This window comes from Drosophila subpulchrella, chromosome 3R (assembly GCF_014743375.2).
Source record: "Drosophila subpulchrella strain 33 F10 #4 breed RU33 chromosome 3R, RU_Dsub_v1.1 Primary Assembly, whole genome shotgun sequence".
In the NCBI taxonomy this organism is placed as follows: Eukaryota; Metazoa; Arthropoda; class Insecta; order Diptera; family Drosophilidae; genus Drosophila; species Drosophila subpulchrella.
The window spans coordinates 11,989,930-12,004,332 of NC_050609.1; the positions used below are offsets into that span (position 1 = coordinate 11,989,930).

Consider the following 14,403-nt stretch of genomic DNA (forward strand, 5'->3'; position numbering starts at 1 on the left):
TGGGATGTTTGCGCTGCGGGGCGAAAGTCAACTTTGGGGGTTGCAAATTGCGAATGCCGATACTCTTGTTCTTCCCTGCAAACAAACTATCACATACTTCCAATCGATCTGGGTGTCTGGTTATTTTATTTTTTTTTAATCATGCGGTTCATTTGCAGGACCTGCTCGCGAATGGCCGATCCTGCGGCAGCCAAGGATCTATTCGAGCCATCGAGTTCCTCCGTTTTGCAGCAAATTGAGACCCTGACCAATTTGCAGGTGAGTGTGCAAGTCGTGTGGGCGTGTTCCCAAGGCGACAGAGCGTAGGTGGCCAGCTAAGCTCTATAATTACCCTGCAGCTGAAGGAGGACGAGAAGCTGCCCAGGTTAATGTGCCAGGAGTGCCAGCACGACCTGCAGATTGCCATCGACTTTCGCCGGGTTTGCATCGAGGCCCAGGAGCTCCTCGAACTTCAGCTGCGACAGGTGGCCAAGGAGGAGGAGGCCTTCGAGCACCTGGCGGAGCAGTGGTTGGACGACTGTCCCGAGGAATACTCCAACTTGTCGCCGCTGCGACAGAACGATGATGGTGCAGTTGAGTCCCTCCACCGTCTGGAGCCACAGGTTGGGGATATTGTGGACACAATGTCGATGGGTTGCAAGGAGGAATTTCCGCCAGAAGATAGTCCAAATGTTGCTTCGGGATTTCCTACGTATAGCCAGTTGTCGGATGAGAAGTTCGACCTGCGACTCTCGCCGGAACCGGAACCTTCGAGTCCCCAAGAAAGTGAAGGCAACGATAATCCAGACTCCTCCAATCACACCTGCAGCAAATGCGGCCTCGAATTCGACACCGTGGACGAACTGACGTTGCACAAGTACCATCTGCACGATGTACCTCCAAATACCAAGTAATACCAATGTACTATACATATCCAAACTCATTTAGCCTGCGTTTCCTTTCACTAGTTATAAAATGATCAAAATTATAAATAGAATAGATTCATGAATAGTTTTATTGTGAGTACATAGATGTATTGTTTTTATGTTTCTGATTCCAAATTGATTTTAACTCTGTTTTCGTTTATATTTTAGAAAGAATTTTTATATGATTTTATTCCGGCTGTTTTTATGGAAATCAAAGACAGATCTTTAAGAGTTGTTTAAACCCTTATCCAAAGACTGACTATAACTGTCCCGCAGCCTATCCACAGTACGAGAAAGCAAACCATTAGGGAGTAGCAACTAAAACAATGTTCCTTTCAGATTCGTTTGTGACCACTGCAGCGAGGGCTTCCGATCGGCAGCCGCCCTCACGAGGCACTGCAAAATGCTAGATCTTCCATTGACGCACCCGTGCACCAAGTGCCGGCACAAATCCTACAACAAGATCCTGCTGGAGGTCCACGAGGAGCGGTGTCAAAAGCCTACGGTCGCCCAACATGTGTGCCATATATGCGGCAAGCGGCTGACCACGTCCTTTAACCTAAAGAACCATCTGGTTCGCCATACGGGAACTCGACCCCACAAGTGTGACCAGTGCGACTCCTCCTTCGCCGTCGCCGCGGAACTCAGTTCGCACCGGAAAACCCACACAACCGAGCGTCCCTACGCCTGTCGTTATGACTGCGGGAAAACCTTCCGATTCTGCAGCGCCCGCAGCATGCACGAGAGGTAGATTCTAGCTCACCTTAGTTAACCTGAAACTCACCTGAACTGTTGTCTCCCCAAGAGTTCACATGGACGCCAGCAAACGGATCTACCAATGCGAGTATTGCCCCAAGTCGTATGTAACTCCAGGTGACTGCAGGGCCCACCAAAAGTATCACAACTTGTCTCGTGATCACAGGTATGCACTAAACTTCAGGAATCAATTTTCTACCTAAAACGTGGCCGTTAGAACTCATTGCGGAGTTAATAACCTAATTGAAAAAGTGCTAAGTTTGAATTATCATAACTATCTTGAAAAAGTACTCTTAAAGTTTATTATTTAGTTTGAGATACAACCCGATTGGAATATAGATGCATATATCCCATCCTCAGTCGATATCTACTTTATATGCTAAAATTCATTTTATTTGCAAATTATATTTTAATATAAATCACTTGCATTTTAAATGACTTCGTTTCCACCCCCAATCTCTTTCAGCTGCGACATATGCCGCATCAGTTTCAAGACACTCAAACACTATAAATCTCATGCGAAGTCAAACGCACACAAGACCCTGGAAGCCCGTGCTAAGGCTGCCAAATCCTGAATTCCTTCGTTACCGTCATGAAAAATATTCCTCGAATTGAAATTAATATAGTCTGCTGCATTTTAATTATACATATATGTGTACCTAAATTATATAAATAAAGCTTCCGTTCCATAATCAAGTGTCGTTTCCTTGTATTTGTCCAACCTAGAACACCTTGGCGCTTTCAATGACCTTCTCGTTGTCGTAGATCTCCTTGGCGTAGCACAGGTTAGGATAGTCGAAGGCGGCTCCATAGCGGTTCTTGCATCCCGTGGTGGACTTCTCTCCGGGAGTGTAAACGGGCTGGCCCACGATGTTGGAGGTGGCGAAGTTGCAGGTCAGCACGAAGTGGTTGTAGAAGTCGCGGGAGAAGCGCACGGCGGCACATCCCACATGGGTGTTCTTCTCGGCCACGGAAATGGTGAACTTGGCCACGTCCTTGCTGGGCAGCTCCTCCGGGAAGCTGGCAAGGATCTCTGGAGAGGCGTTGGAGCGCTGGGCGAACCAGTTCTCGATCTGCTCCTTGATCAGCTCTGCATCGGTATACTCTGTCTCCGCCCCACTGTAGCTGAAGATGGCGTTGTTCTGGCCAGCGTAGGCGAACCTCTCCGTGCTGCGACACTTGTCAGGAAGGGATTCACAGGTCTGCACGTTGAGCAGGGCCAGGTGGGAGAGCTCCTCACACCAGGACATCTTGGCCATGCGAATCGCCTTGGGTAAACCCTCTATTTTGCCTCCAGCCACATTGTTTCGCAATTCGTTGAACAGGGTAAGGATCAGTTTGTGGTGGGGCTCGATCTTCACCTCACGCACATCCTTGGGACAGTTTTCGCTGAAGTTCTGAAGGGGAATTAGGATGAGTATCGAAAATAGCTAGGTATCATTACTCACTCCCTTGTTATTGCAGGCTATGTGCTTATCCAGGCAAGTGGGCAGAGCACAGTAGTCCACTGCAATCGTTGCTCCGATCAGGAAGGCTAGTACAATGATTGTCTTCATGGTGATCTCCAATGTTGGCTTCTCACTGAAGTGCCACTAGTCTGGGGGTCTCTTTTTATAGGAAGACTGCCACACATATTCCTCGAATTGCAACAATCACCTGCGAAATGGGCAGCTGTTTTCGAAGGAATCTCTGGTTTCAGCTTAAAGTTCCTAATAATCATTCTAGTAACTTAACCAGACAGTGCTCGTATCCTCTATAAAAGCTGGAAATAAGAGCCAGTTGAATCAGTCGCAGTTTAGCAGCAATCCAAGCAATGGCTTTTACCATTTTACCTGGTTTCCTGCTCCTGGCAGTTGGTCTCTTTGGTTCATCCTTAGCTGTGGACTATTGTGCCCTTCCCACATGTCTGGATAAGCATATAGCCTGCAATAACAAAGGAGTAAGTAATGATACCTAGCTCTTTTCGATACTCACCCTAATTCCCCTCCAGAACTTCAGCGAAAACTGTCCCAAGGATGTGCGTGAGGTGAAGATCGAGCCCCATCACAAACTGATCCTGACCCTCTTCAACGAACTGCGAAACAATGTGGCTGGAGGCAAAATAGAGGGTTTACCCAAGGCGATTCGCATGGCCAAGATGTCCTGGTGCGAGGAGCTCTCCCACCTGGCCCTGCTCAACGTCCAGACCTGTGAATCCCTTCCTGACAAGTGTCGCAGCACGGAAAGATTCGCTTACGCTGGCCAGAACAACGCCATCTTCAGCTACAGTGGAGCCGAGACAGAGTATACCGATGCCGAGCTAATCAAGGAGCAGATCGAGAACTGGTTCGCCCAGCGCTCCAACGCCTCTCCAGAGATCCTCGCCAGCTTCCCGGAGGAGCTGCCCAGCAAGGATGTGGCCAAGTTCACCATTTCCGTGGCCGAGAAGAACACCCATGTGGGATGTGCCGCCGTGCGCTTCTCCCGCGACTTCTACAACCACTTCGTGCTGACCTGCAACTTCGCCACCTCCAACATCGTGGGCCAGCCCGTTTACACTCCCGGAGAGAAGTCCACCACGGGATGCAAGAACCGCTATGGAGCCGCCTTCGACTATCCTAACCTGTGCTACGCCAAGGAGATCTACGACAACGAGAAGGTCATCGAAAACGCTAGGGTATTCTAAATCCGACTAAAACATCAGAAAAATCATCTTAATCGGCGGTTTGTATCCGTAAAAATTTATGAGCATGCAAATAAAAAGCCAAAGAGCTTAAGAAATAAATATGTTACCAATGATTTTAAGTTTTGGGATCCTTTAGAGAAATCAAACAATGCACGGTTTCTTGTTTTAGACTAAATTGATTTATTTAATTATATCATATCATGCGAGAGGTATTCATTATCTTGTCGTCTGCCTTCAACAGCTTTCGTTTGGATGTCCAACTTGTACAATTAAAACACACAATATCACAATCATACGCAGGTATGCAAAAAATTGTCTAATTATCGGCCTGGACAGTCGAAAGTTCTTGCAAGAGTCCAGCCCTCCAATGATCCTAACCCTCTTGACCGGTATGAATCTCTGACGATGCAATAGAGTTACTGACTGCTTGGGTGTAATATCATCCCGATTAGTGTTGGTGGGTGATTTTTAGAGAAGAGGGCCATACAATCAGATGATCTTTAGTTACTCAGTGACTTTGTACTAAAATATAGAATAAATCAAAAGGGGGAATAAGTGAAAGAAACCAATGGGGGATTACAGGATAAATAAATATACAAAAGAGGGAGGGTTAATTTCGAAATAGGCCAAAACTTGGGATTACAATGATTTTGGGATTGGGCCTCGAGCTTCGTGTACGAGTGACAACTAAAACTAAAGCTAGTATTAACTAAGTAGGAACTGGCCATTACTTCTCCTTGGGCGCCTTGTCGAACAGGTACTCCTTGGCCATGCTGTAGGCCAGTCCGACGGTGAGGCATCCGACCACGGTTCCCTGGGCGGCCACTCGCAGCTGCATCAGGAACACACTCGTGCTCATCGTTCCGCGGTTTCGGTACTTGTATGCTCCAATCGCTCCGGCGGCCACAAAACCGGCAATACCTGCAAGTAAAGGTAGAAATCAATGATTAGTTTCACTCGGTCATTGTATGGGTGCTTTGTTGTTGCTAGCTGGCTGTCAGGAACAGCTGATAAAAGCCAGACGTCGGGCAAATATCAACATACAAAAGGTGAACAAATTATGAAAGTAGTGATGCATAAAATAAAGCTAAATATATAGCTATGTATTTGGATGTTATATTTTTTATATTTTAAGTCATTTTCCTAAATGTATTTACTGTACTAAATATATTTGTAAAATTTATTGGAAATTATTTCATTACCACTTTTAAATTTTCATAGCTCGTAATATTTATTTTGACAAAACTAAGTACAAATGTAATTTATAAAAAAAAATTTGTTTAGTAACAGAGGGTGTTTTGATATATGAAATTTGATTATACATTTTATGTATGTATTTTAGAAACGGTTTAGTCAAGTTTGGGAAAACTTAAATTGGTAGTGGGATTTAAAAATCTGTATTACTTTAAATGTGAGGTATGTATATATGCTGAATGCCTCTTAAAATTGGGAAATGTTTGTTCATCTAAAATCAAACATATAAAAAAATATAATAGCTAGATGGGGAAAATCGGTCAGATTAGCAACACTTGTTAGCGTCAGCTGTTAATTGTCACATACGCTGAAAAGTGAGATACAAGTTGAGTATTCGAACACGCGCCAAGATCAGATGGCAGCGTGACGTCACGGATGTGATAATCCCACTTCCCGTTGCAATTCACACCAACACCTGGGAATTGCGAAATGTTCCTGTTACATCATCCGGTTTCCAGGAAAATGACAGATCACGCAGAATTAACCGTTATGTCACCCAGACTCAGAGGAGTCCCCAAATTGCCGTTAACCTCAGCGGACGATTTACATGGCCAAGGTCAAGATTAGCCGATTTTCACGCACACGCATCGTGTATGCTTGTATATGTAAGTATCTAATAGCTGCAGCCAAAAGTTTCCATGTGACGTCACGACGGCAAAACTTCCGCTGTGCGGAAGTCCGCATCGACTCACCCACTAGCATGAAGGGCGATTCCTTGGCTTTCCTGGCCAATTTGTTTGCCTGGGCGGCATCTTCCTCGCTGTCGAAAAGGGACTTCGAACTCATTTTGAAGGCGGGCGGACTTGGATTTGGTTTCCCGTTTTGCAACGTTCGCGAAACTTATTAGCAATGCCTGCTATCGATAGACGATACACATTGATAGACGATAAGCATTGATAGACGATAAAATCGCCGCGGCTATGTTAGCGAGGACACAATCCCATACGTTTTAAAGGGACCATATTCTGTTGGTATATTATGAAAATACCGCCATCAGCTGATTTCGCGCTTTCGGCGCTTTTCCGCCAGGCGCCGCTTTCGCCGCTTCTGTCATGACATAAGAAATTGGTATTTTTTAAAGGGAAAGGGGCGGACTGCAAAATCGACGTAGCTTTGCCTTGGCCGCTAACTCTGTTTGAAATTCGAGTGCTTTTCCGATAAATTGACGAGTGACAAATCCGCCGACCCGTAATTCGCGAAACAGAGTCGCAGCATGACGGGAATAATTTCGATTGTAACGAGGCGGCTGCCCCAAACTATGGGAATGCGAGCCCTGCGGAGTAATGAGGTAAATTTTCGTCGGCGACTGCGGGGGATTCCCTGGTCGAATGTGAAGGGGGGGGTTGGCCAGGTGTGCTATATATGCTCCACCAATGTATAACCATTAATATCCCAAGTTTTCTGCCCGCCTGGCACTCGGCGATTATGTAATTGTATGGGTGTGTGTGCGTGCGCGGCTGAAAAATGGGAAAAAACTTTTGTTTGGGTCGACCCCGCCGCACGTGATGCGCCAGCCGCCGTCGTCTCCTGGTTGTGCAATCACTAATTTTCACCTCTGTCCAACAGCTGAAGCGCTGCATCCGTCAGTATTCCCGGCTAGTCGTCTGCGCCGCCCAGCAGCAGCAACTGCTCCGCCAAGATGCCCAGAATCGCTGCCAGAATGCACCCAGGTGAGTTCGGGCACGGTCCATCTATGATCCTCCACTCAGACTCCTCCATTTCTAGGCTCATCACCTGGCAGGGCATCCACACCACGTCGAGCCTGTGGTCGGAGCAGACCGTGAATGTGCCTCCCTTTGCGGACTCCATCGCCGAGGGTGACATCAAGTGAGAGCTGGTTTTCAGCAACAGGTTCCCTGTTAAGTGACTAATGGCCGTTCCCCGCCAACAGGTTCACCTGCAAGGTGGGTGACTCATTCGCTGCCGACGAGGCTGTCATGGAGATTGAGACCGACAAGACCACGGTGGCTGTGCCAGCTCCCTTCGCCGGCTCCCTGACCGACATCCTGGTCAAGGACGGTGACACCGTCAAGCCCGGCCAGGCCCTGTTCAAGATCAAGCCAGGTGCGGCGCCCGCCAAGGCAGCTGCTCCGGCAGCGGCTGCTCCTGCTCCCGCTCCTGCCGCTCCCAAGGCGGCCCCAGCTCCCGCTGCCGCCGCTCCCAAGGCGGCACCCGCTCCAGCTGCCGCCGCTGCCAAGCCTCCACCACCGCCACCGAAGGCGGCGCCTCGTCCTCCGCCAGCTGCGCCCGTGGCTGCCCTCAAGCCGGCCGTCGCCCAGGTGAAGGTGCCACCAGCCGATGGATCGCGCCAGATCTTGGGCACGCGGTCCGAGCAGCGCGTCAAGATGAACCGCATGCGTCAGAAGATTGCCGCCCGCTTGAAGGATGCCCAGAACACATGTGCTATGCTTACCACCTTTAACGAGATCGATATGAGGTGAGTTACCAACTTGAATCCCATCTTGGAAATAAGTTAAAGTTTCCCTCCTTTCTCAGCTACGCCATGAACTTCCGCAAGCAGAATCTGGAGGCATTCGTCAAGAAGTACGGCATCAAGTTTGGCTTCATGTCCATCTTCTCGAAGGCCAGTGCCTATGCGCTGCAGGATCAGCCCGTGGTGAACGCTGTCATCGACGGCACGGTAAACAGGCCTCCGCCCCGCCCTCCGCTTATCAATCTCTTATCGCCCGTGACGTAGCCTGATGGGCCATGCTGTTTAAAGTGCCCTTATCAGGCGACAATTTTGCCTTTTATGTCGGTTTTGTTTATGCAATTTCCCGTGGCGATATGACGATGAATGTGGAATATTCGGTGTTGCCAAGCGCTCATAATTCCCTTTGTTTTACAGGACATTGTGTACCGCGATTACGTTGACATCTCGGTGGCCGTGGCCACGCCCCGTGGCCTGGTGGTGCCCGTCATCCGGAACGTGGAGGGCATGAACTATGCTGACATCGAGATCGCCCTGGCCGGTCTGGCCGACAAGGCGAAGCGGGACGCCATCACCGTGGAGGACATGGACGGCGGCACCTTCACCATCAGCAATGGAGGAGTGTTCGGATCCCTGATGGGCACGCCCATCATCAATCCGCCACAGAGTGCCATTCTTGGCATGCACGGCATCTTTGAGCGGCCAATCGCTGTCAAGGGAGAGGTTGGTTAACCCGTCAACAATCATAACTACCTGTATTAATCGTGTTATTTCGAAACCAGGTCAAGATTCGTCCCATGATGTATGTGGCCCTGACCTACGATCACCGGATCATCGATGGCCGTGAGGCGGTACTGTTCCTGCGCAAAGTCAAGGCTGCCGTGGAGAACCCAGCGATCATTGTAGCCGGCTTGTAGAGTGAATTGTCCCAAAACGCGTCCACGGCCTTCAGTTGATATTAGCCACCATAATTTGAAACTAATCTTTGGTTATTTATTATTTTATTTCGCGAGCGTCACAAAAAAATAGAGAAGCAACAAAATTCGAACTCTACTCGTAGTATCGGAAGTAGTCAAAATAAATCAAACGTGGATCTTTTCTTAAAAACAAATTGTGCACTGAATGTTACTGTTAACCTAAGACGCTGCGAAGCAATGTCGTAATAAAGCGATGACGATTATTGACCAACCTCAATGCAGGCTACTTGGAGCGTTACACTATAACAGCGGTCGGCAGCGTACCACTAAGCGGGCCTAGGGGAAAGATCTGCTCAGCCTCTGCCGGCACACATACAGCGTATAACTGCAGTAAGCTGCCCCGTGTATTTCTTGCCGACCGCTGCACTATAATCAACCTGCACCGTATAATAAATTGGTTGTATTATTTGTATTATCTAATAATTTTCCATGGCGCCTATACAAGAAGTGGCAATTACCTTATCTACAACTATTTGAAAATCATAATTCAAATTGTAAACAGTCTTATCATTTTTTCTGTCATGTGAGGATGGCTTTTAATTTGTATTTTAAGTACTTTGCGGTAGTAGGGGGAGATTATTTCGGTGGTAATCGCTGTACTAATTAGTAATTGATAAGTCCTCTTTAATATTTTGGTTGTATATTTTGATTGATATTTAAAAAATTCAAGTCGCATTGTATTTCTTTATTAGGAAACATTTTTTGAGATTACAAACGGTTAAGATGTAATAAACATGCATATTGTGATTCTTCCGCTTTTCACTTTCAGTATACATATCAATAAATATATAGATTCCAGTATATTTTGTTTTCCCATTCCTCGGAAGGTTTCCTCTTTGTTTAAGAACTAAAAGAGATGGATTCAGATCTATAAAGATTTTCTCAGCGGTCATGTAAAGATGAATTTTTATTAGTATGAGGAAGGCTCTTGAAAAAAACCTTAAAAATGTTTTTAGTTTGGTTTATAAAATATAAGCTTAAGTTTTTTTATTACACATTTTGGAATATTACGTGTTTTACGTTCTAAGCAGCTTTACCTGTTCATTTTAAATTGGATATCTGCAATAAATTAATTGATGGTATGGAATCCTTTTTAAATCCCAGAAGTAGTTCCACCTGAAACACCTTTTCTTGAAAGAACTAATGTTAAGTAAAACTCGGGTTTTATTGTTTTGTTATTAGAGCAAATTGGCTTGTACAATTTTATTGATTTTTGTTTGATAATAGTAATTCTACTATTTCTAATGTTTACAATATTTATGTGTTTTCGAGGTTTTGCGGTTGAATTAACAATTTAAAATATATGTGGGTACAAAAGATTATATGTGATTTTGAGGCGTGATGCTAAATGATACTTTTGGTTACATGAATTTTTAAATATACTTATGGAAAATTAATTTTTTTTTAGATCTATCAAAGATTGATTAACACAGTTTTGATTTCGTTTTGTTTCTTGGTTGAATTTGAGTGTTTTTCTGATGCTTTTCATTACATTTTTGCTTATCACATGTGTCGAAAAAAAATATTAATTGAATCTGACGACGATAATGATAGTAGGGAGAACATCGAAATAAAATGTATAAAAACATACTTGAGAGTGTAAATGATTGTAAATATAAAATCACATAAAAAATGCGGCAATCGTTTCGTCTAAAATATTTCGCAATTCGATTGCGAAATTTCCAATAGTTGAAATTTTAGACAAAAGGATTGGCATTATCTACATTAGTTTTCGTTTGTCTTTTGCTTTTTGTGAGTTTTTGTGCAATTTCTCGTACTTCTCGTATAATTTTAGCTTAACTAAGGGGATACAGAGTGTAGTTACGTGGTACAATTCGCGCTTAATCGTAGTTCCTGATGATGGTGCTTTTCTTTTTGGGTCTAAAGAGGCCTAAGGTGAAGCTAACACGTCTGTCTTTTTGATCTGCCCGATGGGGAATTTCCATTTTCTAGGGGTTGAGTTGGGGGTCAGGGACCGGGGCGTTTGTGGGCGGGGTCAGTCGGCACTGCACTTGGCTAAGTGCAACACTCTTAATTCTAAGCAATTACACTAGGTATCCCCAACCTTGTGTCCGAAATGTTTTCTTTTCGCGATTTTCCTTTTCTTCCTGTTCTGGCTATATAGAATGTATATATATTCCTTATCCTTTCTTTTGGCTTATCTCTCTCTCTATCTATCTCTATCTGTCTCTCTCTTTGCGTAGATCTGGGTCGGGAGTATATCTTTTCTTTTTTTCTTACTTTTTGAATGTCTTTCAATAGAACTATTGTACAAGATTCCATTTGCTACTCTTCGTGGGTGCTTCTCGCGTCTGTCTCAATGATTTTGCAAATTTCCAAATTGCCCGAAACTTCCTTGGTACTTTTGATTTCTTTCCTACTAGCCAAAGGTGGAAGATGCTGCTCTCAGATGAATGGGGTTGTGTGTAAATAAAATTCATAACTAAATTTCTGGGCCGGATTCGGGGGTATTGGAGCTTCTTCGTTGTAAATTTGGTTGCTTGAATTTGCTTTTTTTGGGCTTCGGCTTGGGTGTTTTTACGTTGGTCCTGCTAGTACAAGTCGGAAATGTGTAATTTCATAAGACGGTTTTTGCATTTTCTTGTTTGCCAAGTCTCTGGGTGGTGATTGTATAAGTGGTTGTGTGTGTCGTCATATAGTCATCGTGGAGTCGGCTGCCACTTGGCCGGGCAACTTTAGCCATGAATTTATAAATCAAAAACGTTCTGCTGTCTAGTGGCCATTGACTGGGTGGTGGGTGGTTCTGCGGAGTGTGGGTATCTCTTTTGGATTGGGTGTCCTATCGTATCGTATCGTATCGAGTCGTGTCTCTTCTTGGCAGAGGGTCTGTTATGGTCCTTGGAAGTGGTAGTGGTAGTGGTAGCGGTAGTACCCCTCATGCCAGCCATATTTTATTTATTGATGGCAATTATGCCTCGACCTCGGCTATTGCCAGTAGTTTATATAAATTTGGAGTTTTGTTTGATGTGCTTTCAGCTGCATGATGATGGTTCGAACTTTTGCCAAAGAAACCAAGTCTGACCACATTTCTGAAAGGGATTCTGATTCTGGTACTGGGAGTCTGGAGCTGGCTCTGAGTTTATAGTTTGAGTTTGAGTTTGGGAGGTGAAGTTTTTCAGCTGTGCTCGTGACACTCGTCTCGAATATTACTTAAAGTTGCGGTTCTGCTGGTGTGCCTTCATTTTGTTTGAGATTTTGATTTTGATTATAATTTTGATTTCGATTTGGATTTGGGTTAAGTTGTATAGTTGTGTGTCTTCGAATTTGGCTTTTTTTTTGTGCGGCGGCCTTCGGGCGAAAGTAATGGGCTTGAGGCCTCTCCTGGGGCGGATCAAAGTGGTCATCGTCATCGAGAATCTTTTGAGGATGGATGGATGCTGTTGATTTTGCCGGGTCAACTGGTTTTTCAACCCCCTTCTATGGAGAGTCTTCTTTGAAATCGCGTGCCTTTGTTTTTGTTTCGGTTTCAGTTTCAGTTTCAGCTTGTGTTTCTGTTTCAGTCTTTTAGTTTTCAGCTACAGTTTTTGTTCTTGTGGATTTGGAATTTTCACGAGAGCTGGGAATTGTTTTGTTTCGCTGTGATTTATCTGCCGTCTGCCGCTCGCCTCGCCCTTTGGCCGCCATTTGTAAGATTTTGGCCAGAAAGTTGCCAGGAGTTTCCCTAACCATGTTCCTGTTCCTGTCGCGTCTTCTTCGCCAGCTCCAGCTCGGAATTTTGCTGCTTTTCGGCGGCCTCCGTTTTTGCTCCTGACATTTTGTCGCATTAAAACTTCCGCAGTTTCTTGTAATTTATAATACTGCCTTTTTGAAATTTAGCTAGAGTTTTTTTTTCTCTCTTGTTTTTGAATTTTTGGCTTTGTTTTGCTTTCTGAATTTAATGGGTGGGCTGCGAATACTTAATCATCTTAATGTGGTAATAATTATGCACCGAATGTTCCTCGAATGCTGCGACTTCTGAACAGGATTTGTTGTCAACTTATTAAATTTGGCAGTGCTTTGGTCTGTTTTTTTGAATTTGGGATTGTTCTTATTGTCATTTTAATTGTTGTTTTTAATTACTATGCATTTTCTTATTTGTGTTTTTGACTGAGTGTGGGTTTTGGTTGGAGTTTTGTTTTACCTGGTCTGTTAAAATGCTTTAAATTAAATTTTAGAGTGAATTTTGAATTTTGTGGCCGGTGAGTGGTGGAATTTTGATTTTAATTTTGGTGTTAGTTTTCAATTTTGATGATTGCCAGAGGAGCCGAAAGTTGAAATTGGATTTTTGGATATGTTTGGCTGGTTCTAAAATAAAATAATTTAGATATGTTAATATTATTTTTGGTTTTGAAAAGGGCAGACCTTTAGTCATAAATTATAAATAATTAAAATGTTTTTTGATTTCATTCAATTGAGTTTTTTGAAAAATATGAATTTTTTAAATTGATGTTGAAGTCATTTAAATTTCATTTGAAATACAAATCAGTATATTTTTGAGGTCTCAGACCTAAAGGTAATGGTTTAAGTATGTTCAAAAATGTTTTAAATTGGTTGCACAAATTTAATGAATTTAGCAAAAAACTTTAATCGATTAACCAAATTTGAAAAAATGTGAACTAGTCAAAATATATGATCATTTTGAAATGCTTAAAGTTTTCAATGTAAATGTGTTAAACTTATTTTTATGTTGTAAGTATTCTCGAGGTGAAACTAATTATGAGTTTCAAGTGAAGTGAATATAAATAGTTTTTGTTGAAATCTAAATTTGGTTCAGAAAGTGATATAATTTTAGTTATAATAAATGAAGGATTTTGATTTTTGGTATTGCTTTTTGATAAATAATTTAAGGGAAAATATATTTTTGAAATATCAGTCTTAACAGCTTTCTAAATGTATGTATGCAAAGTACTCCAAAAAATTGCTAAAGTCTTTAAACATAATTTTGATTAAATAATTAGAAAGTTTTCATGAATGTTTTAAAATTATTTTCAAAACTGGCTTTGTAGCTTTTAAAATTTTGTCGTATTGCTGTTTATGTTTTTTCAGTTTGTATATTTTGTATTTTCATAAATCTAGTTTGTTAATTTAAGAATGGCGGAAAAAATGTTTTTTAAACTTTTGTTCAGGACTAGTTTGGTTGATTTTTAATTTTTTGAGATTGCAACTTTGTTTTTTCGTTCTATTCGTTTTTGAATTTTCTTTTGGTTGTTGTATTGAGTAATAATGTGATTTTTGGACTTGGTTTTGGCGATTGTGTTTTGAGTTTGGCTTGCTTTTAATATTCAGAAGTAAATTCAGATTAAATATTTCTTTGGAATGTGGACTTTCATTTCTCTTTTGTCTTGCGTTTCATACAATTTTTTACCAGTAATGTTTTTAAGTTATTTTTTTTTTTTGGTTTCTTTGTTGCATTAG

General features: G+C 43.2%; 5 protein-coding genes across 6 annotated transcripts; 3 read left to right on the plus strand and 2 right to left on the minus strand.

Moving 5' to 3' along the window:
- The first annotated feature begins 82 nt into the window (after positions 1–82).
- Positions 83–2,357, plus strand: LOC119550365 (zinc finger protein 664). 2 transcript variants are annotated; one of them, XM_037859008.1, is made up of 5 exons: positions 83–258; positions 339–889; positions 1,245–1,652; positions 1,711–1,827; positions 2,128–2,357. In XM_037859008.1, the coding sequence occupies exons 1-5, from the start codon at positions 142–144 to the stop codon at positions 2,234–2,236; spliced, it is 1,302 nt and encodes a 433-aa protein (XP_037714936.1). In that variant the 5' UTR covers positions 83–141; the 3' UTR covers positions 2,237–2,357. The 2 variants fall into 2 exon arrangements, 1 of the variants encoding a protein (XP_037714936.1); XR_005219472.1 differs by lacking the exons at positions 1,711–1,827; positions 2,128–2,357 and adding an exon at positions 1,074–1,191 and having other exon boundaries at positions 1,245–1,381.
- LOC119550419 (antigen 5 like allergen Cul n 1-like) lies at positions 2,273–3,264 on the minus strand. Its single transcript, XM_037859085.1, has 2 exons — positions 3,110–3,264; positions 2,273–3,058 (listed from the first exon to the last, which is right to left on the minus strand). The coding sequence occupies exons 1-2, from the start codon at positions 3,215–3,217 to the stop codon at positions 2,384–2,386; spliced, it is 783 nt and encodes a 260-aa protein (XP_037715013.1). The 5' UTR covers positions 3,218–3,264; the 3' UTR covers positions 2,273–2,383.
- A 177-nt stretch (positions 3,265–3,441) lies between these two features.
- LOC119550402 (antigen 5 like allergen Cul n 1-like) lies at positions 3,442–4,439 on the plus strand. Its single transcript, XM_037859060.1, has 2 exons — positions 3,442–3,600; positions 3,652–4,439. Exons 1-2 carry the CDS (start codon positions 3,475–3,477, stop codon positions 4,324–4,326), a joined length of 801 nt encoding a protein of 266 aa, XP_037714988.1. The 5' UTR covers positions 3,442–3,474; the 3' UTR covers positions 4,327–4,439.
- Positions 4,440–4,482: 43 nt separating this feature from the next.
- On the minus strand, positions 4,483–6,439 carry LOC119550444 (HIG1 domain family member 1A, mitochondrial). The gene is made up of 3 exons (XM_037859122.1): positions 6,273–6,439; positions 5,058–5,247; positions 4,483–4,848 (listed from the first exon to the last, which is right to left on the minus strand). Exons 1-3 carry the CDS (start codon positions 6,364–6,366, stop codon positions 4,827–4,829), a joined length of 306 nt encoding a protein of 101 aa, XP_037715050.1. The 5' UTR covers positions 6,367–6,439; the 3' UTR covers positions 4,483–4,826.
- A 200-nt stretch (positions 6,440–6,639) lies between these two features.
- On the plus strand, positions 6,640–9,205 carry LOC119562032 (dihydrolipoyllysine-residue succinyltransferase component of 2-oxoglutarate dehydrogenase complex, mitochondrial). The gene is made up of 7 exons (XM_037875391.1): positions 6,640–6,868; positions 7,147–7,250; positions 7,306–7,407; positions 7,472–8,017; positions 8,077–8,221; positions 8,429–8,734; positions 8,794–9,205. Exons 1-7 carry the CDS (start codon positions 6,794–6,796, stop codon positions 8,926–8,928), a joined length of 1,413 nt encoding a protein of 470 aa, XP_037731319.1. The 5' UTR covers positions 6,640–6,793; the 3' UTR covers positions 8,929–9,205.
- Positions 9,206–14,403: the final 5,198 nt, after the last annotated feature.